The 26,507-nt window shown below is 39.5% G+C and overlaps 1 protein-coding gene across 4 annotated transcripts in view; it reads right to left on the bottom strand.

Moving 5' to 3' along the window:
- The window catches only part of golga4 (golgin A4), a 192,005-nt gene that overhangs the window by 14,911 nt on the left and 150,587 nt on the right, over nucleotides 1–26,507 (bottom strand). For 3 of the 4 annotated variants that reach the window (XM_087986136.1, XM_087986137.1, XM_087986139.1), the window contains 7 exons: nucleotides 24,700–24,830; nucleotides 20,757–20,870; nucleotides 13,697–13,726; nucleotides 11,785–11,853; nucleotides 11,608–11,683; nucleotides 8,754–8,854; nucleotides 1,099–1,185 (listed from right to left, as the gene is read on the bottom strand). In XM_087986136.1, the coding sequence (XP_087842262.1) occupies nucleotides 1,099–1,185; nucleotides 8,754–8,854; nucleotides 11,608–11,683; nucleotides 11,785–11,853; nucleotides 13,697–13,726; nucleotides 20,757–20,870; nucleotides 24,700–24,830 (608 nt within the window). The remainder of the gene's footprint in view (nucleotides 1–1,098; nucleotides 1,186–8,753; nucleotides 8,855–11,607; nucleotides 11,684–11,784; nucleotides 11,854–13,696; nucleotides 13,727–20,756; nucleotides 20,871–24,699; nucleotides 24,831–26,507) is intronic. The other variant, XM_087986138.1, reaches the window with a different exon arrangement.

Genomic DNA, 26,507 nt, shown 5'->3' with positions numbered 1-26,507 from the left:
TGTACCAGCCTCCACCACTTCCTCTGGCAGCTCATTCCATACACACACCAGCCTGTGTGGAAAAAGTTGCCCCTTAAGTCTCTTTTATATCTTTCCCCTCTCACCCTCAACCTATGCCCTCTAGTTAAAACATCAATTTCAGCTTAGTCACTGGACATAAGACATATAGTCTAGCTTATTTACCATATTTCAGCAGTTCATATGATGTAACCATTTATTTCTACAACACATCAGTAACCTCGGACCCAACAATCAACAGAAACTCAAATGGGCTCGAGTCCTAAAGAATGCTAAAACACAAAACATCCTAAAATGCTCACTATGTTGTACTCAGAAAATAATTTTGAAGCATTACTGATACCAAAAGACTAACCTAATGGCAACTGCAATATTTTTTTCATTTCTAAGTGGTTTTCACTTGTTAAAATTGACTCTTTTTATAAAACTTGCACACTCTGTCAGAATGATGACTTCCACAAATTCAGAAAAGGATTGGACTAAACAGGAACACTACAATAATTTGCAATTCTGATACCAGAAAAAAAACAAATTTGTATTTCTACAGAGCAAGCCATCACCATCTTCAAGACACTCCAAGGCACGTTTCAAACACAACATAACATTTAGAAATTCTTGCTCATTCTATGAATTACTCTTTAGATTAAATTAATAAATGAAACTCTGGTATTTGGTTTGATATTTTTAAAACTGCTGTTGCATATACTTGCCATTGTGTGACTGGGTCAGGATAAGGAAAACAGACTTATAATTTTAGGCAACAGACTAGAATGCATGAAATATAAGTAATGCACAATGAGTGTTCTGATTTGTATGCAAAGGACTGATGCAACAAATTAAAGTCACATGATTTGATTTTGTCACGGTGATCATTTCTTTACACAGTATCCATTTTACCTGAAGGAAAAACAGTTTAATAGCATTTCAGTGGTAGATATAGTTCAGACTAAAAATCTAAGAGATAAAAGCCTTGAAGGTTTTGTCACAAACATGAAATTTGACAGTAACACTGAAAACCCAGTTCATTATCACTTGCAAAGTTAGCTGAGAAGATTGAGAAAAGACTGAATGTGGACTTACTGTAGATCGAGACTCTTCTCGTTCTAATATTTTCTGTGTCTGCTCTGCTGGGAACTTTAGTACAGTGGTTATAACTTTTGCCAAAGTCTGAAATAAAAAGGCATTAGAAATGAAAAAAAAAGTTCTCTCCAAAAGGATAATCTGGAAATGAGCTGTGTCAACCTAATATTTAATTGATTTGTGGATTGCAAGAGAGTTACCTATCTCTAACATAAAAAGCTCAACAGAACAGTCAATATTTTCTTGATATAATTTGGTTGAAAATAATCTAGCTTCGACTAGATCGCTGCTATTAACCACCACAATTTCAATTGTGATTGCTTATCATGACACTGAATTACAACACTAATTATATTCATCATGTCAAAAGGATGCATGTCCAAATGGCAACTGCCAAATAAGAGCATGAAGTGTGCAACATTTTAACAACATTTATTTGATAAAATAAATCACACTGAAGGTAAGAAACCTTTCAAATTAAACTGAGAACCAGTCCACAATCAAGAGGCATTTGGATGGGTATATGAAGAGGAAGGGTTTGGAGGGATATGGGTCGGGTGCTGGCAGGTGGGACTAGATTGGGTTGGGATATCTGGTCGGCGTGGACGGGTTGGACCAAAGGGTCTGTTTCCATGCTGTATATCTCTATGACTCTATAACTGCTTTAAAAGATTGTTTTTAAGTTGAGGTGGTAGCACAGTGGCAACGTCTAGTAATGCAAAAACCCAGGTTAAAGCTCTGGGTGCATCTGTTTGAATCCCACCTTGGCAGGTTGTGAAGCTAGAATCCAATTTAAAAAATAATTCTGGAATAGTTAATAGTAACCACATAACAAAGAACAGTACAGCACAGGAACAGGCCTTCGGCCCACCAAGATTGTGCCAACGGAAGATGCTTTTTTAATCTGGCTCCATGTGGTCTATATCTGTCTATTCCCTGCCTATTCATACATCTGTCTATTGTCAATTATTATAAGAACCCATCTGGATCACTAATGTCTTTCAAAAAAGGAAATCTGTTACCTAGCCTGGCCTATATGTGACACGGAAATTTAGAAATTAGGAATAGGAATAGGCCATTTTGCTCTTCAAGTCTTTCTGCAACTTAATATGATCATGTTTGATTATTCAACTCAATATCCTATTTCCGCTTTCACCTTTAATTCCCTTTGGCCCCACAAACTATATTGAAGTGATTCTTGAAAACATTCAATGTTTTGGCCTCAAACACTTTTTGTGGTCGTCATTTTCACAAGTTCTCCACTCTGTGTGAAGAATTACCCTATTTCAATCCTAAACAGCCTATCTTGTATCTGTAGACTATGACGCCTAGTTCTGGACTCCCTGGTCATTGGGAACATCCTTCCTGCATTTACCCTATGTTTCTATTAGAAGTTAATAGATGTATATGAGATCTCTCCTCATTTTTCTATAAAGCAGTGAATATAGTCCTAACTGACCCAGTTTCTCAGTCTTGCCATCCTAGGAATCAGTCTGGTAAACCATCATTGCAGTCTTTCCATAGCCAGAACATCTTTCCTCAGATAAGACGACAAAGCTGTACTCAATACTCCAGGTATGGTCTCACCAAGACAACTGCAACTAGACATCCCTGCTCCTGCACTCAGATCCTCTTGGTATGAAGGCTTTCTGCACCACAAACTGCACTTGCATGCTTACTTTCAATGGCAAATGTACAAGAACACTCAGGTTTCAATGCACCTCACTTTTCCTAATCTGTTGCCATTGAGATAATAATCTTCCTTCTTGCTTCTGCTGCCAAAGTGGATAACCTCACACTTACCCACATTATATTTAATCTGCCATGCTTTTGCCCACTCATTAAACTTGGCTAAATCACAGTGAAACACCTCTGCATCCTCCTCACAGTTCACTCTCCCACCTAGCTTTGACTCCAAACCAACAGCAATGTGGTTGACTCTTAACTGCCCTCAGTAATCAGGGGTGAGCAATAAATAGTGGCCTGACAGTCGCATCCTATGAATATATGAATAAAAAATGCTTTAATACATTTTAGGAAATAAATTTATTCCAAGTGTTACAATCATGAGGAATAGCTTAAACTGGAGAAAAATAACTATTTTATGCAGCAAAACATGGTAGAAATTTTGGCTGCAGCTACCAGAGGGGGAAATTACCACTTTTTTAAAAAAACAATATTCGATGGAATGACACCATGTATATTTCCAAACATTGATGATGTGTAAGATATATTTGAAACTGCAGCAACGTTAAATAACTTTCTTAAACGCATCAACAGGCTAAATCCTTCTTTCAAATTCACATTTAAAATTGAGCTGTTCTAACTGATTCCTTTATTCAAAGTGCTATATCCTTTGGAATTTCTATGGTACCACACATCTCTGGTCTTATTGTGCAACCTTGCAAAGAACCATGCAAGCTGGCCAAAAAATTCACTCCAAACAATTCCTACATGATAATGGCTACCCTCGTCAGACCATTGTTGACTATGTATCATGCAAGGTCATGAACAGGTTTGAGTGCTTTAACTTTGGCCCTGGAAAGCATCTGGTCTATCTGAAATTGCCTTGAAAGCATATTGTGTCTTGAAACATTTGAGTAATTGGCAAAATGAGCCATTTAACATTGCTACTATGCAGCACCACAATGACTGGCAACGCACATAAACAAAAAATTAATAGATTAGATTCTCTACAGTGTGGAAACAGGCCCTTCAGCCCAACAAGTCCACACCGCCCCTTCGAAGAGAAACCCACACAAACCCATTCCACTACCCTATATTTACATCTGACTAACACACCTAACACTGGGTAATTTAGCATGGTCAATTCACCTGACCTGCACATCTTTCGATTGTGAGAGGAAACCCACGCAGAACAGGGAGAATGTGCAAACTCTACACAGACAGGCAGGAATTGAACCCAGGACCCTGGTACTGTGAGGCAGCAGTGCTAACCACTGAGCCACTGTGCTGCCCTGTTGTATCACGTGTGCCCAGGTTTTATTTGGTTGCATAACATGGAGTAAATTAACTTGGCTGAAGACTGGCATCAGGGATACTGGAGATCAGAGAGGCATCATCCACTTGGTACTACTGGCTGGGGAATATCAGCCAATTCTTTTCAAGTATGTCCAAAATGTTCATGGTACTGCAGTCACATGTAAATCCAGACTGGATAAACATTGACAATGAATATAGGAGCTGCAGTAGGCCATTCAGCCCTTTTTAAACTCACTCCATCATCAATATGATCATAGCTGATCATCAAACTCAGTACCCTGTTCCCAGTAACACTCCTTCATGAACGAATGTTAGGCATCCTTCATGCCTCCCCCAATTATCCCCAGTCCACATTGTTGTTCTCCATGGAGAGTGAACAAGAATCCATTGAAAAATCAATACATCTCAAAAACAATCAAAACAATATCTTCATGATCCCCAGCACCCCCTCTCTGTAAGATAAATATCAGAAGATTAGAGACCACTGTGATGTCAGTGCAGCAATGTAGTGATGCACATGACTCAAAGAAGGTTATAACAAAAGAGAATGACTGCAATACTTTATATTCTTCTGAATAGTCCACCCTCTCTCTACTCCTCTCTGCAGTTTTGCTATTCCTAATAAGCCCGTCACTACACTGTTCCCATTTTTCACATCAATGTTATCTGAAGCAGTAACATGTCTACTTACGAGAAGCATTCATTTTAGGTTTGGTAAGAGAAACGTGACCTCCAAATCAGATGGTATAGTTCTCTTGGCAGATGTTTAACTCAAGCCCTCTTCCCCCATCAAATGTGTCAGACTGGGCTATCCTCCATAGCAACTGTTGCTGGGGCAAACAAAGAAAACACTTTCCCATCATTTTCCTCCATTGTTCCCTTTCACTGGCCTATGATGAAATTGTACCTTATTGATTTGCAGTTTTTATTCAGCACAAAAGTAAAACAAACAAAATGAAAACTACTTTTAGCAGGAAAACAAGAAAGATGGAGCCAGCTCAATTCTAAGTTCACCTTGAATTGTATCAAGAACGTGTGCTTGGAGGCTGTTCATTCATGTTGGATTAGTTCCTTGGGACAAAAGGATTGTCCTATGAGAAGTGGAGCAGATTAGACCTGTTTTCCCCAGTTCAGAAGAATGAATGGTAGCTTCATGAAGAAAAAAAGTCAAGGGACTTGAGAGGGTTGGGATAAAGCAATCAAAGGGTATTGGGGTGGGGAAAGGGTAGAGTTGGATAACCAATCATGATCATAATGAATGGCTGAAACATTGAATTGACCAGATGATCTGAATGGCCTACTCCTTTTTTTTTGCTCCCTTAGATAGGAAAGAAATCTTTGTATTTTCTAGTCTGTTGAGCTGTGGATGATCAATCATCGCATCTATTCAAGATCAAGATCAAGAGATTTTGATACGAAAGGAATCAAGAGATAGTTTAGGCTTTAAAGGGTGACGCATAAAATACTTATTGAATGGTAGAAGATGCTTGAAAAGATAGAATGGCCATTCGATATTCACTACACATAAATTGTGTGATACTCCCCATTGTGACATAACTAAGAGGTGGTGGTGTGGGGTGACATTTTGTTGCATTGTGGAGCTTTTCCAAATGCCAAGATAGCTCCACAACAGACAATACGCAGTTAAAATATTAAAAATCACACAACACCAGGTTATAGTCCAACAGGTTTAATTGGAAGCACACTAGCTTTCGGAGCGACGCTCCTTCATCAGGTGATTGTGGAGGGCTCGATCGTAACACAGAATGTATAGCAAAAATTTGCAGTGTGATCACCCCAGTCCAACACCGGCATCTCCAAATCATGACAGTTAAAATATGGTTGTCTATCCTAAATCACTCAACCACCTGTGGGACAGTGCAACAAGGATTTTACCAATACAGTCACCCTTCAAAATGAAGACCTGTATTTATTGAGCACCTTTTACAAACCCAGGATATGCAAAAAAAAAGCCTATGACTTACTTCTGAAGCACGGATGTAATAAAGGTAAACATAGAAATAGAGGTGCACCCAGGAGGATTTCACAAGCAATTATGAGATAATGGAGGGTTAACATTTAACAGGATACTCCTCTAGCTGTCTTCTAATGGTGCAATTAAATTTTTTACATCCCCAAAGACAGACGAGACTTATAAAATTTAATATGAAAGAAGGTACCATCAACAATGCAGTACCCCTTCAGTATTCCACTGAAATCGACAGCCTAGATATTTTATTCAGGAGTAAAGTAAACCTCAACTTTCTGGTATGGAGACAATAGTGCTGCTAACGGAACTCTGGATATTGTATTCACTCAGAGGAGAGTCCCGAGAGCGAAAATCATCCCAGCTCTCAGACGTCCACGAATCAAGGTTCTGCAAATCAAACTCAGGAAATTTCGGCCCAGAAATAGAGAAGAAATCCCACAATGGAGAAGCAGTGGACACTACATCCAGTCAGAATTCCAAGGCTTTTCAGAGCTACAGCACTGAGCAAAGAGAAAACTGACTTCCTTCAGCCTCAGGAGATGACACAGCTCTCATGGTACATTGGCAAAAATTCAAATCCTATTGCAGCAGCAGGGAGAATTTAAATTCAGGTAATTAATAAATCTGCAGAAAAAAAGCTCATCTCAGCAACAGCAACCACAAACTTATCAAAATTGCCTGGTTCACAAACAAGGTCTCAAAAAAATAATCAACCATCTTCTTCATGACCAATCTAATAAAACGTGTAGCTTTAGCCAGGAGTCTCAACCCTTTACCTCAATAAGCGCTATTTATCAGTAATGAAAAATATTACAAGGTACAAAAACTTATGGGAAATGTGTAAATTGGAAAAGTTAAATATTTATTATGGTTGAATTACAAAACGTTATGTTTAAGATGAAGGAAAACTGGCTTCCTGTCACCGAATGGCTCAGTGCCGGGTGCTGGCTCCTTAGCCAATGCCCAGGCACAGCCTCCAGAAACGGTTACCTGACTCTTTCTCCAGTTTCTGCTACCGCTGGTGGTTCCACCTTTCCTCTTCCTGGTCGGGCTCCTCGTGGGTGACAGCCCCTGTGGGTGTGGGTGTTGTCAGCAAGTAGTTCTGGCAAGACGGTTTGCTAGTGTGGGGCAGGAGTCTGTGATGATTTTGTTTTCCAAACCTCAATGCGAGCTCCTCATCAGCAGATAACGAACTATCCATGACTCATAAACAATGTGTTGATGTGGAGGTGCTGGTGTTGGATGGGGATGGATAAAGTTAAAAATCACACAACACCAGGCTATATTCCAAAAGGTCCACCCCCAGAACGCCATTCCCCTGTCAGGTAACTAGTGGGGCAGGATCGCAAGACACAGAACCCACAGCAAAAGATAACTGTCGTGCAATTAAAGCAAAATATTGAGCAAACCTAGATGTGATCATTATTTCGAGACACAGTGATCTTTAGCTACAAATTCCGCGTCCCACGATCCTGCCCCCACCATGACGAAAGAGCAGCGCTCTGAAAGCTAGCACCCCCAAATAAACCTGCTGGAACACAACCTGGTGTTGTGTGATTCCAACTTCAATCAATTTGTTGGCAGTCTGTTCTAACCCATTGCTGATCAGTGTAGAACCAAAACAAGTCCAGAGAAAATAATAAATCATTCTTTATTTTAACGTCGCAGGCTGCTTACAGTAATATTGAGAGAATAAGCCTTTGATTCCTGGAAAATCTGCAGCATTCCTGGAGGTGGTGGTAAACCTGCTCCTTTAGTGAAGGGAATGTACCTCGTTCTGAGCTGCTTGTAATTCTAGATCCAAGGCAACATGGCTAGCCTTTACATGTCTGCAAAGGCCCAGCAAGATTCTCATGTGTATCTGAGGGAGCAGTTTATTACCACCTTCGCCAGGGCAATTATGCAGGGGTAAGAAATGCTGGTGTTAGCAGTTCTTGCCAAGTCATGATGTTCAGCCTATTACAGAAATGAATAATGTGATGTACGAATTTCGGTGTCAGAAGGATGCCAGATTTGTAGACTGATGTGGATCACATCAAACTGTACATTCTTTCAGTTGTTTGCAAAAAGCAAAACACTGACTGTACTCAACTGGCTTCTACTTGCAAAACACAACATATAGAATAGGGCGACACGGTGGCTCAGTGGTTAGCATTGCTGCCTCACAGCACCAGGGTCCTAAGTTTGATTCCAGCCTCGGGCAACTGTCTGTGTGGAGTTTGCACATTCTCCCCGTGTCTGCTTGGGTTTCCTCACACAGTCCAAAGATGTGCAGGTCAGGTGAATTGGTCATGTTAAATTGCCCATAGGTGCATTAGTCAGGGTGGGTTACTCTTCGGAGGGTCGGTGTGGACTGGTTGGACCGAAGAGCCTGTTTCCTCATTGTAGGGAATCTAATGTAATATTATTCAACAATTAAATGTAGGGGAATTCTTCAGAGGGTCGATGTGGACTTGTTGGCCTGTTTCCACACTGTAAGTAATCTAATCTTAACTAATTTAAGATTATTGCTCGGATGTGGCTCACATATGCTTGGTAGGAGCTACACTTATTTATATGCCTCACCCATTTCAGACAAAAGAAAAGATGTACAGGCAGTGCATCTTCTTAATCAGGCAAAAGCTTGCGGAACACTGCTCCCTCAAATATAATGATACTGTACCTTAGTTTCCTTTCCCATCATGTATTCAAAGAGCACCTTCTTAAGATATTCTAATTCTGTAGGCTCTGTTATCACAGAACCATCAACAGCATAATTTCCATCTGTTCAGGAACACAGAAAAATATTAGCAAGAGGGAAAATCAGATTAAGTCTTAATAAGACCAATATCTCAACAGAAATGTTTTTTTTTTCAAATTGACATACTAATAGAAAAAAACATTTAAATCAATTGGACATGTCAATAAAGATAGCCATTATTATTAATTGATAGTAATTGTGTATCATCACGCTCAACTAGATAAGTTACACCCCACGCAATTTAAACCAAAGATTATGTCCTTCTCGCTCACTTAATTTTATGCCTCACTCATAAGTATTTAACAAAACATGGCATCGAGGAAACTTAAAATGCATCCAGGCCCAACAAAGTCACAGCACCAGTGGACCCTATCCTAACAACTCCTCTGGTAATTAACTGTTAAAGAATTATCTCTAAATTTGCTTTCAAATTGTGAATAAACAGCAAATTTTATTCAGGTCATATGTTAAGAACCCCTGATAGCACTGCACATTACTGAAGATTTCGTCATTCTGACAAGCCAGTTGGCTAAATCACACAACAGACCAAATCAGTATACATGGAACCTACAAGCAGTTGTGTCGCTGCACAGCTCCAAAGCAACATTACTCAGGAGTTGACTGACTTTGGAACTTTGTGCTTCAGAAAGCAGTGGAGATGGGGTCACTTTATATTTTGAGGCAGAGGTAGATCGATTGTTATTACACAAAGGAAACAAAGGTCATCATGGGTGAAAGTGAACATGAAATTCAGAACAACAACACTTATGTCATGATCTTATTGAATGGCAGAGAATGGCAGATGAACAGAATGACCTACTTTTGCTTATAATTCATAACTTTAGATCTATATACTTTACTACCCTCATCAACCCTTTGCACAACTCCAAAACAGATACCAATCAAGTTGGTCAAACATGATGTGCCTTTATCAAATCAATACTGAGTTTTATTTATTAGTTCATACTTCTTTACACACTTAATGGTAAGGTTCTAGGGAGTGTTGCTGAACAAAGAGACCTTGGAGTGCAGGTTCATAGCTCCTTGAAAGTGGAGTCGCAGGTAGATAGGGTAGTGAAGGCAGCATTTGGTATGCTTTCTTTTATTGGTCAGAGTATTGAGTACAGGAGTTGGGAGGTCACGTTGCGGCTGTACAGGACATTGATAAGGCCACTGTTGGAATATTGCGTGCAATCCTGGTCTCCTTCGTATCAGAAAGATGTTGTGAAACTTGAAAGGGTCTAGAAAAGATTTACAAGGATGTTGCCAGGGTTGGAGGATTTGAGCTATAGGGAGAGGCTGAACAGGCTGGGGCTGTTTTCCCTGGAGCGTCAGAGGCTGAGGAGTGACCTTATAGAGGTTTACAAAATCATGAGGAGCATGGATAGGATAAATAGACAAAATGTTTTCCCTGTTTTCCCAGGAGTCCAGAACTAGAGGGCATAGGTTAAGAGTGAGAGGGGAAAGATATAAAAGAGACCCAAGGGGCAACTTTTTCACACAGAGAGCAGTACGTGTATGGAATGTGCTGCCAGAGAAAGTGGTGGAGGCTGGTACAATTGCAACATTTAAAAGACATTCTGATGTGTATATGAATAGGAAGGGTTTGGAGGGATATGGGCCAGGTGCTGGCACGTGGGACTAGATTGGGTTGGGATACCTTGTCGGCATGGACAGGTTGGACCGAAGGGTCTGTTTCCCTGCTGTACATCTCTATGACTCTATCCTGGATTTTATCCTGGATTACTTTCCCCAAATGCTTCTCCATTGCCAACATTTGTTGAGTTTCTATATCTCACCTTTCAGACAGGAGTAAAACATTTGCAATCATTCAGTTTTCTGACAGCATTCCCACATGTAAAGGCAATGATTGTGGTGACAGCCTTCAGAAAATGCAGCCGAATATCCTTCAGCAAAATCAGACGTATCCTATCTAAGTCTGGCTGAAGTTTTTAACAAGTGTCTTCTCTTTAATCAGAATTGCTGCTGCCTCCTCTTTTATTGTTACATTGACAGCAACCTCTTCACGAGTGAAAACATGTGAAGTACTCATTTAGTATCTCAGCCACATTCTCTGCTTCCACGTGATCTCAGATCGAATTCCACCTTTCCTCTCAATTGTCTTTGATATATTTTTAATGTTCAGATCAGACATTTAGGTTCCCTTCTGCATTAGCTAATGATACAGTCTTCCAGTTTCTCTTTGATTCTTATTTCCTTTTAGATCTCCTGTGTCCTTTTCTATATTTAGCTTGGTTTTCTACTGCATTAATAACTTCATATTCATCATAAGTCCCCTTTCTGTTTTATTTTAAATTTGGTCTTTAATCATTTAGGGAGGTCTAAGTTTAGATGACCTGCTTTTCACCTCTCATGTTCTGTATCTGAATTATTTCTTCCTTTAAGGCCTCCGATTGCTCAATTACAATTCTGTCCATCATTTTTTTGGTTCTATTTCTCCCAAGTGCAGTGTTTTCCAAGTCACCAAAATCAAATCTCCTCTAGTTAACAGTTTTAATGCTGATTTGCTTCTAAGCTTTCTCCGTAAAGATTCTAAACTTGTTTTCTAAATACTTCTCACACAAAATATGGCTCGATGTGCTCCAATTCATTCCTATAAATAGATCCGGTATAGCTCCTTTCTTCATGGGATTCTTCATGTAGTGACCAATGAGGTTTCTCTGCAAACATTTCACAAATTCCTCCCAAAAGTCAAGAAATTAGCATCTCCCCAACCTGGCTGTATTAAAACAAAATTGGATTCTTAATTTCTCACCTCTATATGGTGTTCCAAATGATGACATACAAGAATTTTTTTCATGAACCTTAAGCTGATCCTGAAGTGAATGAATCTGGGGAGAAAAGAACAGAAGAACAATTTGGTGAGTAAGAGTTTTAGGTGCAGAAACTAACCAAAGATTTTACCATAGACAATTAAAATCTGTTTTGTTACCTGCTCTCTAAGTTCCTGTTCATGGAGTATAGCATCATTAACAAGAGTAGTTTTCTCTGCTAGCTGTGCCTATTAAATAAAAATAATTTAGCATTGAAAAAATTTCCAAAGTCCAAAGAATTGCAATTCAAGAACTGGGATGTATTTAGACAGGATATCTAAAATAGTAAGCAGATTTTGATTTTGCATTGACAATCTGATTTACAATATACAAATACAAAGACCAAAATAAAACTGGCACAAAGTAGACCTAACGTAGATTGTCCATTATTTGAATTAACTCTTGTCCTGGAATCAGAGTATATTTGCCTGCATCTTCAATATAGTACAAAGCAGGGCCTTTCCAAATCAATGTTAAATGTGAGGCAAACATATTCTCAGTTTCATAAATTTGAAGGATTTAAGAATCGAGCTCATGCTAAGTAGCAACAAAATTAGAAGTAGTTCAGTAACTCAAGTGGTCAAACATTCGACTCAACTCTCAAGACAGTAAATGTTTCTCATTTGAATTAGTAGAATTGTGTTTGAAAAGTCATAATTATTATGACGTTTCAGCTCAAGCCTTCTTAGACACTGCACAATTAGTAGTAACTGCTTGCTTTGCTGAACTTGCTGGCTCTGTGTGAACAGTGGCTGGCTTGGAGAGGATCTTGTTCTATCTAGTTAACTTGGAGAAAAGCCTGCTAAGAACCAGCTGAGTTAGAAATCAGCTTGTTACTAACGAGAAGCCCAGATGAACTTTCCCATTTTTGAACTGAAAACCCTCTATATCAGTTCAGTATCAAATCTATTTGTTCACTTCAAAGACTGTTTTCAAAGAATATCTTAAAATTGTATTTCCTAAGCAAACTCAGTCTGCAGGACTTTAGAAACAACTATGCATAATTCGTGACTTGACCACATATTCTGAACAGCGCAGCAAGTGATTCTGAAGCGTGTTACACTTTTACCTTCAAGAATAACCCTTTGGCTGTAACATTTTTTGTTGAGAGAACTAAACTGCAGTGATAACTATTTTTTTCCCTCTTTTCCTTTACTCCTGTGATTGCTAATGCACATTGGGAATACTTACAGGGAGAAATATTTAGACTTCAATATTCAATTAGAGAATTCCCACAATGTGGAAGCAGGTCATTCGGCCCATTAAGTCCATACCAAGCCTCCGAAGAGCATCTGACCCTGATCCATCCCCCTAACATATCCCTGTAATCTGCACTTCCCATGGTTAACACACCTAGCCCGCACATCCATGGACACTATAGGCAATTTAGCATGGCCAATCCACATAAGCTGCACATCTTTGGACTGTGAGAGGAAATCAGAGCATCCGGAGGAAACCTCTGCAGACGACTGACTATGTTAACCAATCATTGCTTCTTAATTGAATAAATTTTATTTTGATGAAACATAATTGTGCTTATTAAGAAACCCTGGCTGATGAGATTCTCGTGTTTAAAACCTGATATAGAGAAGGTATTTAATTGGTCACCCTGGTTACTAGAAAAGTATTATTATTTTATATTGCGACCCATGAAGCAATGGGACTTCAGCAACAATGTACTTCCAGCCTTGGTCATAACTGAATAAGTGCAGACAAGCAAGATAATTTCAAGCATTAACATCAAAACAATGCACACCAATGACAGGGTGACAAAAAAAACCATCCATTTTATAAGCACCTTAACCAAAACTAATTATTAACTACAAGTAGGTCTGAATGACCAAACTAAAAGGTTTTAGGGGGGGGAAAAAAATCTATAGAACAGCTAACCTTACAACATAAAGTAATACTTGGGAATACTTCACATATTTCTTTATTGCTCCGGATACTATTTAAAACTAGCTTTGTTTGGATAATAGCATCTGAATATTAGTCAGGAGTTGGCGCTAAAATGTTCGCATGTTGTCTCACCTGCAGTTCTGTCACTGTTAATGGACATTCCTGAAATAAAAGCAATCAAAAAGAGAGGCATAAAAACACTAATAATACGGCTTCATGGCATAGCTATGCTTGAAATTTTCATTAATATGGTCTCTGGTAATTGTATAACATCAGTGGAAATCTTTCTGGCTTTTTCCATTGCAAAATCTCAGACAGTTCAACTCTCCAGATAACGGAAAAGATCATTTAATTGGATATATTCAAGACAACAAAACAATGTGGGGAAATCATCAGCTATTTTAAATGCAATTTGACCAGCAGCCTTTATTATAAGTGCCCAAACTAATTCTTCATGAACAAACCTACCCAATGTTAACTACAGCATGAGAAATTTGCAATGGACAGGTGGAAATGTGATGGCAATATGCAAATGAGGGTTGAATTGATAAATTTCAGCAGCTGCTTGAATGCGACATTGATGAACCAGGTATCCTAGATTTCAACACCAGGCACCTTAAGGTAGGGAGGAGCAGCTGTTTCCAGCAGTTAAGCGTTATTTTTAAACAGCACTGCACATGGACCAGAAGGAGCAGCTATGCCTGTGCTCAACTCTGATCCTGCAAGTAAGTCTTCTGCTGTGGTCAGCCATTCCCTCCCCACACCATCCTCTTTAATCGCTCTTAATTCTTCTTCCCTCAATTGTTCCAAAGACAACTCTCAAACCTCATACCATACTCATGTATTAATCGTCCCAAAAAAAGCCACCTGCACCACTACTCCCAGTCTGCCCTGAAAAGCAGTACTCTCACTGGGTCTCTTTAATGGTTAATCTACTCTGGTCATAACACCTCCTCCTCAACCTTTCAATCTTTTCTGGTTGCCGAGAGCGTCCCAATAGTTCTTAACTTTCTCAAGATTTCAACTGATCAACATTTCAAGGTGGCTCACAACCAGGTGGAACAAGTAGTAAAAAAAAAATTGGTATCCTTTATTAAAGGAGCAGTAGAATTGACACTTCGGACATAAGTCCTTTCCTGATGAAGGGCTTATGCCCGAAATTTTGATTCGCCTGCTCCTCGGACGCTGCCTGACCTGCTGTGCTTTTCCAGCATGACATTCTCAACTCTGATCTGCAGTCCTCACTTTCTCCTAATAACCTCTATTAAGCTTGGAATGACTTCAGCAATCCCCAGGATTTTCAGATACATCACCGCTCTCCTGCTCCACAAACAAAATTCTCCTTCACAAAGCCCCATCCCACCCAATTGCACTTCATTCTCTCGCAATACTAGAGTCCTAATATGTTGACAAATAAACAAAATAGAAGTAGAAGTAGGCAATTTTGGCCTCTTGATCTTGCTTTGTCATTTCAAATATCATTGCTGGTCTGAATATGAGCCCAACCTTATCTTCCTGTTCATAAAACTTTGACCCTTGTCTATCACAAATCTGTTTAACTCTGCTTTAAAATGTTCAACAATCCTACCTCCATTGCTCTCTCTCAGGATTCTACAGATTAAAAGAGGAACAAAGATTCACCTCATCTCTGTCTTAAGTGGGACATCTCTTGATTTTAAATAGTGTCATCTAACTCTCATGTATTCTTTACAAAAGAAGAACATCCTCTTACAACCCATCCTGTCAAAATCTCTTAAGATTCGAAGTTTCAGTCAGCTCAACTCTCAAATTTCACAACTCCAATACAAGTCAACCTTTTCTTATAAGATTAGATTCCCTACAGTGTGGAAACAGGTCATTTGGCCCAACAAATCCACACTGACCCTCCAAGGAATAACCCACGCAGACCCATTCTCCTACATTTACCCCTAACTATTGCACCTAGCACGATGGGCAAATTAGCGGTGGGTCAATTCACCTGACCTGCACATCTTTGGATTGTGGTAGGAAATCGGAGCACCTGGAGGAAATCCACGCAGACATGGAGAGAATATGCAAAATCCACACAGACAGTCGCCCAAGGCAGCAATCGAAGCCGGGTGCCTGGCGCTGTGAAGCAGCAGTGCTAACCACTGAGCTACCCTGCCACCCTTAATCCATTCAACCCAGGAACCAAACCTAGTGAACCTTTCTGAACCATTTACAGCTTTTCTTTTCAAATAAGGAGACCAAAATTGCAACATTATTCAAGATGTGATCTGATGAATGTCCTGTACAGCTGTAAAACCTCCCTACTACATAAATGCAAAGTATTACTGAGTCAATATTTTGGATCCAATATGATTCTTCTTTGCTACAAAAAGAGTATGGACTAAAAACATGAACTTAGACTTTCTCTCTACAGATGTCGCCAGACCTCCTGAATTTCTCCAGAACTTGGTATTTATTCCCTTCTTTTTTCTAATTGCCAAGCAAAAAATGACAATATTCCATTTGCCCTCTTGAATCACTTGCTGCATCTGCCCACCAATATTTTGTGACTCAAACATCAGATCCCTTTGTTTAAGAGGTCTGACACTCAACTAAAGCTATGATTTTGGTTGATGCCAAGAGAAATAAGAGGTAGCCAAGGAAAGATGGGAAGACATAGAGTCATAGATAGATAGAGTCATAGAGATATACAGCATGGAAACAGACCCTTCGGTCCAACCCGTCCATGCCGACCAGATATCGCAACCCAATCTAGTCCCACCTGCCAGCACCCGGCCCATATCCCTCCAAACCCTTCCTATTCATATACACATCCAAATGCCTCTAAAATGTTGCAATTGTACCAGCCTCCACCACATCCTCTAGCAGCTCATTCCATACACATACCACCTGTGCGTGGAAAAAGTTGCCCCTTTGGTCTCTTTTATATCTTTCTCCTCTCACTCTTAACCTATGCCCTCTAGTTCTGGACTCCCCGAGCCCAGGAAAAACAGTTTGTCTACTTATCCTATCCATGCTCCTCATGATTTTGTAAACCTCTATAAGGTCTCCCCTCAGCCTCCGACGCTCTAGGGAAAACAGCCACAGCCTGTTCAGCCTCTCCCTATAGCTCAAATCCTCCAAACCTGGCAACATCCTTGTAAGTCTTTTCTGAATCCTTTCAAATTTCACAACATCTTTCCGATAGGAAGGAGACCAGAATTGCACGCAATATTCCAACAGTGGCCTAACCAATATCCTGTACAGCCGCAACATGACCTCCCAACTCCTGTACTCAATACTCTGACCAATAAAGGAAAGCATACCAAACGCCTTCTTCACTATCCTAGTTACGTAGAACTTCACTTTCAAGGAGCTATGAACCTGCACTCTAAGGTCTCTTTTGTCCAGAAACACTCCCTAGGACCTTACCATTAAGTGTATAAGTCCTGCTAAGATTTGCTTTCCCAAAATGCAGCACCTCGCATTTATCTGAATTAAACTCTATCTGCCACTTCTCAGCCCATTGGCCCATCTGGTCAAGATCCTGTTGTAATCTGAGATAACCCTTCGCTGTCCACTACACCTCCAATTTTGGTGTCATCTGGAAACTTACTAACTGTACCTCTTATGCTCACATCCAAATCATTTATGTCAATGACAAAAAGTAGAGGGCCCAGTACCGATCCTTGTGGCACTCCACTGGTCACAGGCCTCCAGTCTGAAAAACAACCCTCCACCACCACCCTCTGTCTTCTACCTTTGAGCCAGTTCTGTATCCAAATGGCTACTTCTCCCTGTATTCCATGAGATCTAACCTTGCTAATTAGTCTCCCATGGGGAACCTTGCTGAAGCCATTACTGAAGTCCATATAGATCACATCTACTGCTCTGACCTCATCAATCTTCTTTGTTACTTCTTCAAAAAACTCAATCAAGTTTGTGAGACATGATTTCCCATGCACAAAGCCATGTTGACTATCCCTAATCAGTCCTTGCCTTTCCAAATACATGTATATCCTGTCCCTCAGAATTCCCTCCAAAAACTTGCCCACCACTGAGGTCAGGCTCACTGGTCTATAGTTCCCTGGCTTGTCTTTACCGCCCTTCTTAAACAGTGGCACCACATTTGCCAACCTCCAGTATTCCAGCACATCACCTGTGACTATCGATGATACAAATATCTCAGCAAGAGGCCCAGCAATCATTTCTTTAGCTTCCTACAGAGTTCTCGGGTACACCTGATCAGGTCCTGGGGATTTATCCACCTATAACCGTTTCAAGACATCCTTGAAGAATGACAGCGGAGGACTGGAAAGACAAGCTATGACAAGTGATACTCTGGCCACAATTAGGTAGATTAAGATGAAACCAAGCAAGTGCAGGACCATCCAGGGAACAGTGGGAAGGTATTAGAGGAGGATTGTAGAGACAAGCATGTCAAAAGTCAATAAGGACAGCAGCATTAGTCACAAAGGCTCTGATTGTGATTTTGATAATGAAGGACTGGGTAAATAGCACACTTTTCTACATCGTAAAAGCTTTCAAATTGGGATGTTTAACTTAAGTAAGCCAAGAGCATTCCTGCGCATGAGATCTCTGATCTTCCTTCTGTATTGTTGGCCCTCTAGTGTATATTTATGCCTTGATACATAAAGTGAAAAAATTTGATGTATCTTATTATTTAGGAGAGGGATTAAAACATTGTCACTACTTACAGGAATTTAGTCACTGAATCTGAAAACAATGAGTCCAGAAACATTAAGCTATGTAGACTACTTAAATGTTGAAGATGGGCAAAGAAATTTGTGGTTCATTATTGCTTATTTTGAATGCGGAATATTAAAAAGGTCATTTGTTATGCATTCTGTGATTTTATGAAATATAAAAATCTTTAAAATTTAGAATGAATTCTACCAGAATGTAGTGTAACACTAGAAAAGTCGTAAAGAAAATAATCTTCAATTGGGTTTTCACACATCTGAGTTTCTAATATACCTAAGTTGATATACATTTAGAGATAAAATAACTTTAGCAACAGCAGACAGACATGATAAAGAACGTATGGTAAAAAGTGTATTTGAAATACATGAGTAAACAGTATGATTCTATATTGTAGATTTTGTTATGAGTAATATTCTCATGAAAGTCATAACAAATGAATGCAGTCAGCAGCACAGGCCTTTCCCAATTACACTTTATAAAAGTAGATCCTACAGGTGAATTGTAATTAATTTGTTGGACTGCACTTTTTTTTGCGTTATTGAAATGTTGCTTGCAAAGGTAAATACAACATATTAATTATATGACCGTGGATTTAATAATAGTTATGCCTTTTGGATCTAAAGCACATCAATAAAAATGTTTTACTATGAATCCTATTTCCCTGAATCCAGCTAATGTGTCAACATCATTTTTTAAAAAATCAGGTAAAATATGCCTTAACAACTTTGCCTATCGTTTTAAAGACTAATTTAATTTTCAAAGAGAGTTTCACTAAGTATCCTCTATCCGAATTCAATACAGCCCTAGGGATAGTATCTCAAATCAGATGTTTTCTAAGCAAGTGTTGCATATATTTCAAGTACTAGGAAATGACAGAAAAAAGTGGACATTTTGAGAATTACTGGACAGTACAGTGGCATGCTGATTAATTAACTACTTTGTGCATGTGTCATTTTCTGTGGTGTGTGTTTGGAACAACTCTTTACCACACCCAACCCAGCTCAGAACTTCACTGCATATCTTTCATTTTGATTTTTTCTTCAATGCTCAAGCGACCTAAAGTGAACACAGATATTAAATTGGGGCCTGACCAAAGCATTCTGCAGCTTCAGTATGGCTAACTTAATCATCAATCTTTGATGCATTCTACGACAGGTATTGTGAAATGTTTTGGGATCTGATAGCCCTTAAAAACTCAGTCCACAGTTGCCAGTTTTGGGAGATTCAAAGGTTTTGCTCACATTTCTAGCTCGCACTTGGATATAATGTCAACATGTAAACTTAATTTTGTTTTAATCTAGAAGGGTAATGAAATAATCACTTCTGAAAACTTCTCCAATTCTATTTTATACTGTTAATTCTTCAGTTCTACCAGTGGATAAAATAGAACTGTATACTGTAAAAGCTGATTTGAAGATTTAGTTTATTAATTTTTTTCAACATTTATCTTCATTCACAAGTTGTGGATGTTACTGACAGAACCAGCATTTACTGCCATCTCTAACTGCCTTCGAGAACAAGACTATCAGTCTACCTCAAACAATGCTCTGAGTCTGTAGTCAAATATAGGCCAGAAAATAAAAGGACAGCAGTTTCAGTGAACAAGGTAGTGTTTTATGACAATTCAGTATGTCTTACGGTCACATCACTATCTTTCCAATTTCAGATTTATTTAATTAATTGAATTTAAATTCCCAGCTGTTGTTATAGGATTTGAAAACATGAGCTGAAATTTTCAAGTGTGACCTTGTGTGCAGCAGGACAAAGTCATTCTAATTGAAGTCTGACAATGACCTTTTCTTTCTCCTTCTCGGGTTCTGCTCTGTATTCACTGTAGTTTTGAATGCTTCTTTTATGACATCAAAATTAGCTCCATGTATGAGCAAATGAATTGCATTAACAATAAATGCTTTCAAAATGAAATGAGATGGGTGTTTGAAGATATTTGACTGGCAGGGTTAAAAGGATATGACAGGTGAATGGTAAGGGACTGGACTACTCTGCAGACAGGCAATGTGGATGTAATGGGCCAAATTACCTCCTCCTATGATGCAGTTTTTACTATTCAAAGTAGAGATCAGCAGAATCAGGAGGACTTAAGTAGTGTGGAACGTATGGCTCAACTTACAGCTCAATGCATTTCTGAACACGCAAAGTTTAAAGAAATTCAAAATATACTCAGAAAACATCTTTTTGGATGTATACAGAAAGTCAGCAGGCTTTTTAAAAAAACTATTGTGGCTGATTTTTTTCAAACTATGTTTTTCATATCTAAATAAACTTTCAGCTGGATGTATTGTAATTTTTATGCTTAGCTTGTGTCAATTTGCCATTTAGTTTATGTTATTTACCTTACCTATGTTGCATAACTCAGCAGGTATGCTGAGGTAACTCTCAATTGCAAAGTTTTCAAATATTTTATGTCACAACACTAGTTGATGAATTTGTCCTATTTATTTATGGCGCTTATTACAGAATTAATGATTAGAGCTTTTACCTGTTCAATATTCTGATTTTCATCATTATGCTGTAACATCTGATGCTGGGCTCTTAACTCCTCCAGTTCTGCCTGCAGTTCAGTCACTTTAACAGTCATTTCTTCTTCTCGAGACTTAAAAATATCAAAATTATTAAGTTACAATCACAGTTACTCAGGCACATTTCATCAACTCTTGGGAATGGAAGTGAAGAAAGACAAAAATAAGATCAACATTAGGATTAAGAACACTGGCACATGTTGTGTTATTCTCCCAAGTTCCTTTACAGAAAAATTGACATGACACATTTTGGCCTATTGTCCAACAAGAGATATTTCATACATGGACAAGTTTGTTAAATTTCATACAGGGACAAGTCTGGGCTATGCCAATATTTCAGTAATAACTAATGACATATGAATAATTCTTGCAAAAGTTTCTTGGAGCTTTCCTCTGCTTTAATGTAAATAATGGGCTGGGCAGTTCTGTTTATCAATATATCTGGTACTATCATATGAATGTACAAGGTTAATATAAATACCATACTGCTCTCAAATCCTATCACTGATTTTAATGATTTTCATTGGGTAATAAAGACAGTGAAAGTCTTTTTCCTAGGATGATGATGTCAGCTTGAATGAGGGGAGCGTAACTACAAATTGAGGGGTGATAGATTTAAGACAGATGTCAGAGGCAGGTTCTTTACACAGAGAGTGGTAAGGGCGTGGAATGCCCTACCTGCCAATGTAGTCAACTCAGCCACATTAGGGAGTTTTAAACAATCCTTGGATAAGCACATGGATGATGATGGGATAGTGTAGGGGGACGGGCTGAGAAGAGTTCACAGGTCAGCGCAACATCGAGGGCTGAAGGGCTTGTTCTGCGCTGTTTGGTTCTATGTTCTGATCAAATATCAATGAATATTGGATAGTTTAAAACATCAAGATAACAGTGATCCAATTAATTTACAGTCTTCCTTTGGCACGAGGAACAGGCATGGTAAAACATCAAAATGTATAAGGAATTGGCTGCAAGAAAGAAAGTAAAAGGAACTAGACAAGGATTATAGACAGAGGTGGATTGTGACTGAATCAAAAACCCAAGCATTCAGTTACGCCCTATTGCTTCATTAATAAATTCACATCAGAACCACAGTACGTTGGTCAAATTTGCAAATGGGTCAAGGCACAACAGTAAAGTCTGATGAATCATTGAAGCAATCAGGAAGACCTAAAAAAAATTGAACATAAAGAAAATGATGGCAGATGAAATTCTGTGCAGAAAAGTATGAGAAATAGACAGAGGATACATAATGAACATAAAACAAACAAGAGGCTGAGAGATAGGAAACACTAACCACTCGTCAAAGCAGCAACCAACAATGAGACTATTGAACTGTATTGTCAAATTCAACAGAGTGCAGGTCTGAGGCCAATATGCTTACTGCATCACCATGAACACAGGACTTCAAATTAAGAGTAGAACTATTCAACCATTCGAACATTCTTCAATCGAGTTAAATCTTAAATATTTCTAATCACTTTACAAACACTCTGCAAGTGATGAAAACAAGTGTCACCATGTTGCTACTTATTACTAGAGGATAGAATTATGAGCTAAATTAAAAAAGAACTTGAACTTTTCAGCCCTAGAAGGAATTGAAAGAGAGAATTATGAAGGCATATGCACATAAAACCAGGAAAAAAAAAGGTTAAATCTGAACACGACTTCAAATTTAATTCTGGTTCTACAATAATGAAGCACGTAAAAGCTGGGAAATGACCAGTTTGGGATTGATATAAAGAAGTTACCTTTCATGTAAAGGGTGATCAGTACTTTGTACGATCCTCTGCTAGTTTAGTGGCAAACAAAAACTTCAGAGTCATTCAAAAGGCAGTTAGGTACCAGGAGTTGGATTGCAAGTTTCTATGATTTAATGGCTTCCTTTGTCAATGCTTGTTTATTTTTAAATTATTTGTTATTATTCATGGGATGTGGGTCAGCATTTACTACCTGACCATAACTACCCAAAGAGCAGTTAAGAATTTGTGCACCTGGATGCATATGTAGGGCACACCAGGTAGATGGGCAGAGTTTCCTTCTTTAAAAGGGCATTAATAACCTACATTTTACAATAATCAAGAGTGGTTACATTTCATTGGGCCAGCTCTTTATATCATTTTTTTATTGCATTCTGCCAAAATGAGATTTGAACTCTCAGCCTCAGAACTTTGATCTTGGCTTCTGGACTGCTTGTCCAGTGACATGATCACATTTCCATACCGCCCGCTTAGGAGGGCAATGTGGGCACAGTTAGGCTAAAGTTGACTGTATATAAAAAAAATACAAAGAATTGCAGATGCTAAAATCAGAAATTAGTGGAAGAACTCAGCACGTCTGGCAGCATCAGTGGAGAAAAAGCACAGTTAATATTTTGGGTCCAATAACTTCTTCAGAACGCCGGCATTCTGAAGAGGGGTCACTGGATTTAAAATATTAACTCGACTTCCTTTCCACAGATGCTGCAAAACCTGGAATGTTACCAATAAATTGTGTTTTTGGCTTTGTGTGTTTGCATATATGTGTGGGCGTACGTATGTGTGCACATGCATGCATTTAAGTACAAAGTTGCCTGTACTTTTCTAACAACTTTTACCATTTGTATTTGCACATAGCAAGTTTCCACGTGCATTTAATTTATTTACTGGAAATGTGTTGCTGGAAAAGCGCAGCAGGTCAGGCAGCATCCAGGGAACAGGAGAATCGACGTTTCGGGCATAAGCCCTTCTTCAGGAATGGGGAAAGTTTGTCCAGCAGGCTAAGATAAAAGGTAGGGAGGAGGGACTTGGGGGAGGGGCGTCGGAAATGTGATAGGTGGAAAGAGGTCAAGGTGAGGGTGATGGGTCAGACTGGGGTGGGGGCGGAGAGGTCGGGAAGAAGATCTCAGGTTAGGAAGGCGGTGCTGAATTTGATGGATTTGACTGAGACAGGGTGGGGGGAGGGGAAATGAGGAAACTGGTGAAATCCGAGTTCATCCCTTGTGGTTGGAGGGTTCCTAGCCGGAAGATGAGGCGTTCTTCCTCCAACCGTCGTTTGGTTATGGTCTGACGATGGAGGAGTCCAAAGACCTGCATATCCTTGGTGGAGTGGGAGGGGGAATTGAAATGTTGAGCTACAGGGTGGTTGGGTTGGTTGGTCCGGGTGTCCCAGAGGTGTTCTCTGAAACGCTCCGCAAGTAGCCGGCCTGTCTCCCCAATATAGAGGAGGCCACATCGGGTGCAGAGGATGCAATAGATGATATGTGTGGAGGTGCAGGTGAATCTGTGGCGGATATGGAAGTTTCCTTTGGGGCCTTGGAGGGAGGTGAGGGGGGAGGTGTGGGCGCAAGTCTTGCACCTCCTGCGGTTGCAGGGGAAGGTGCCGGGAGTGGAGGTTGGGTTGGTGGGGGGTGTGGATCTGACGAGGGAGTCACGGAGGGAGTGGTCTTTACCGCCTTCCTAACCTGAGATCTTCTTCCCGACCTCTCCGCCCCCACCCCAGTCTGACCCATCACCCTCACCTTGACCTCTTTCCACCTATCACATTTCCGACGCCCCTCCCCCAAGTCCCTCCTCCCTACCTTTTATCTTAGCCTGCTGGACAAACTTTCCCCATTCCTGAAGAAGGGCTTATGCCCGAAACGTCGATTCTCCTGTTCCCTGGATGCTGCCTGACCTGCTGCGCTTTTCCAGCAACACATTTCCAGCTCTGATCTCCAGCATCTGCAGACCTCACTTTCTCCATTTAATTTATTTCTCAACTTGATATGCAATCCTAAATACAAACATTAAATAATTGAGCACAAATGTATGACTTTAGAATTCCTGATTTATTAACATTGGGATCAGTTAGTTAACTTTGCCTGGTAAATACCATTTCTCAGCAATCAAGAAATGTAAGCGTTAAGACATGAGCATTAAATACCTGCAAAATCTCTTCATATTTTTTTGCTGTCCTTTGTATATAATCATCCTTTTCAGCTATCTTGCGATAGAGCTGGTTTACATCCTCCTTGTGGGTTTCCAGGAGCTCTGCCTCCACTTCCTGGGCTTTGCCTGGCAAAGTAAGGAAATATACCTGATTTTGCTATGCTTCAGTGTATATGGCAGGTTTGAAAAGGAAATGATTACATAATTTGAAACCAATCCAATGACCGAATATGATATGAAAATACACTAGCCGATATTCCACTGATATATAAAAATGTCAAAGGGGTATGAAGGGGTCAAAGCTATGATCCATTCAAAGTTACCAATCTTAAAAGGGTGAAATACATAGATATGAATGCTGACGTATGAAGAATAGCTGTTGGTTGAGGTAATAAAGGCCTGAGATATCCAGGATAACTAACCCACTAGTCAAATTCACAGGTTAGTTGTGCAGATACAAAAATCAATTAAGAACAGTATAAATTCAGAAAACAAATGCTGTTTAAGAAAAAATATCCATGAACAAATTCGCTTAAGAAAATATTTATTTGAAAGCAGACAAAATATCCAGGAATTCCTACACCATTTACTTGTGATATCCTTTAGAAAACTCAAGGGGAAGCACAACGTAATCTCCTTGTGAAGCCCTGCTGGCTCAGAGGTGTACTACAAGAGTTCCTGGAACTTCACTGAAGCCAGACTTCATAACTCAACCACTGAGAAGCTGACTCGGAGATGCCGGTGTTGGACTGGGGTGTACAAAGTTAAAAATCATACAACACCAGGTTATAGTCCAACAGGTTTAATTGGAAGCACACTAGCTTTCGGATGAAATCACCTGATGAAGGAGCGTCGCTCCGAAAGCTAGTGTGCTTCCAATTAAACCTGTTGGACTATAACCTGGTGTTGTGTGATTTTTAACTGAGAAGCTGAGATTGCTAAAGCTTAGCAACTAAGGCTTGCCAGGGTATCAGGAAGACTTGAAGCTGAATAGGATCAGAAAGAATCTTTTACCAAGGAGACAGCAATTGAGTGGGAATCTGGGCAACAATGGTTCACAGTATGAAGCCAGGAAAAGCGTTCTTGCTTTGACTGGCCCCACAAGATGAATTCTGTGATGACTTTCTCGGTCTATTCTGCTTCATCACTGCTGCAATGGAAGAAGCATGCATTGAGTACTCTCATGCAACCACAAAACTGTTTCTATTAATACTGTTCTTATAAAAACTTTGGCTAAGAAAGCAGTGAGCAGGATCGGAGCAACAACAAGGTAGAAATTGTAGCATTGTGATTTCAGGACCATTGCTGTCCCAAATCCACTGAGCATTTCAAGCTAAAATCAGCACCTCATTCTTTTAAACTCTACTGGTTCAACTTAAGGTTTCTTCATCCCTGTTGTCAGTTTAGTTTCTATACTTCTAACTGAAGTGGACAAGTTCATAGTTGCCCACAATGTACTCCATCTGCCAAAATTCTGCCCACTCACTTAAGCTTTCCATATTTCTTTATAGACTCTAATTTCTCTTGACAATTTATTTTTCTACCTACATTGACAATAATAATTTTTTTTTTCAAGTATACGTTTGACCTCCACAGGCACAGCAGTACGTACAGTTTGCCAACCTGAAATTATCCATTTATCCCAACTTAATGCTCCCTACTAATCCCCTATCTAAACTATAAATGCTACCTCCGACACCATGAGGTCATTTTGCGTAGCATCCTTTGATGTGGCATCTTATCAAATCCAAGTACACCCCATTTACGGATTCTGCTTTACTTACATTTATTAGAATTCTTTGA

Source organism: Chiloscyllium plagiosum, unplaced genomic scaffold (genome assembly GCF_037043375.1).
Source record: "Chiloscyllium plagiosum isolate Xiang-an unplaced genomic scaffold, Cpla_swu_hap1 HiC_scaffold_4, whole genome shotgun sequence".
In the NCBI taxonomy this organism is placed as follows: domain Eukaryota; kingdom Metazoa; phylum Chordata; class Chondrichthyes; order Orectolobiformes; family Hemiscylliidae; genus Chiloscyllium; species Chiloscyllium plagiosum.
Note: the sequence above shows the minus strand (reverse complement) of the source record. Positions and strands in the feature narration are given on the sequence as shown.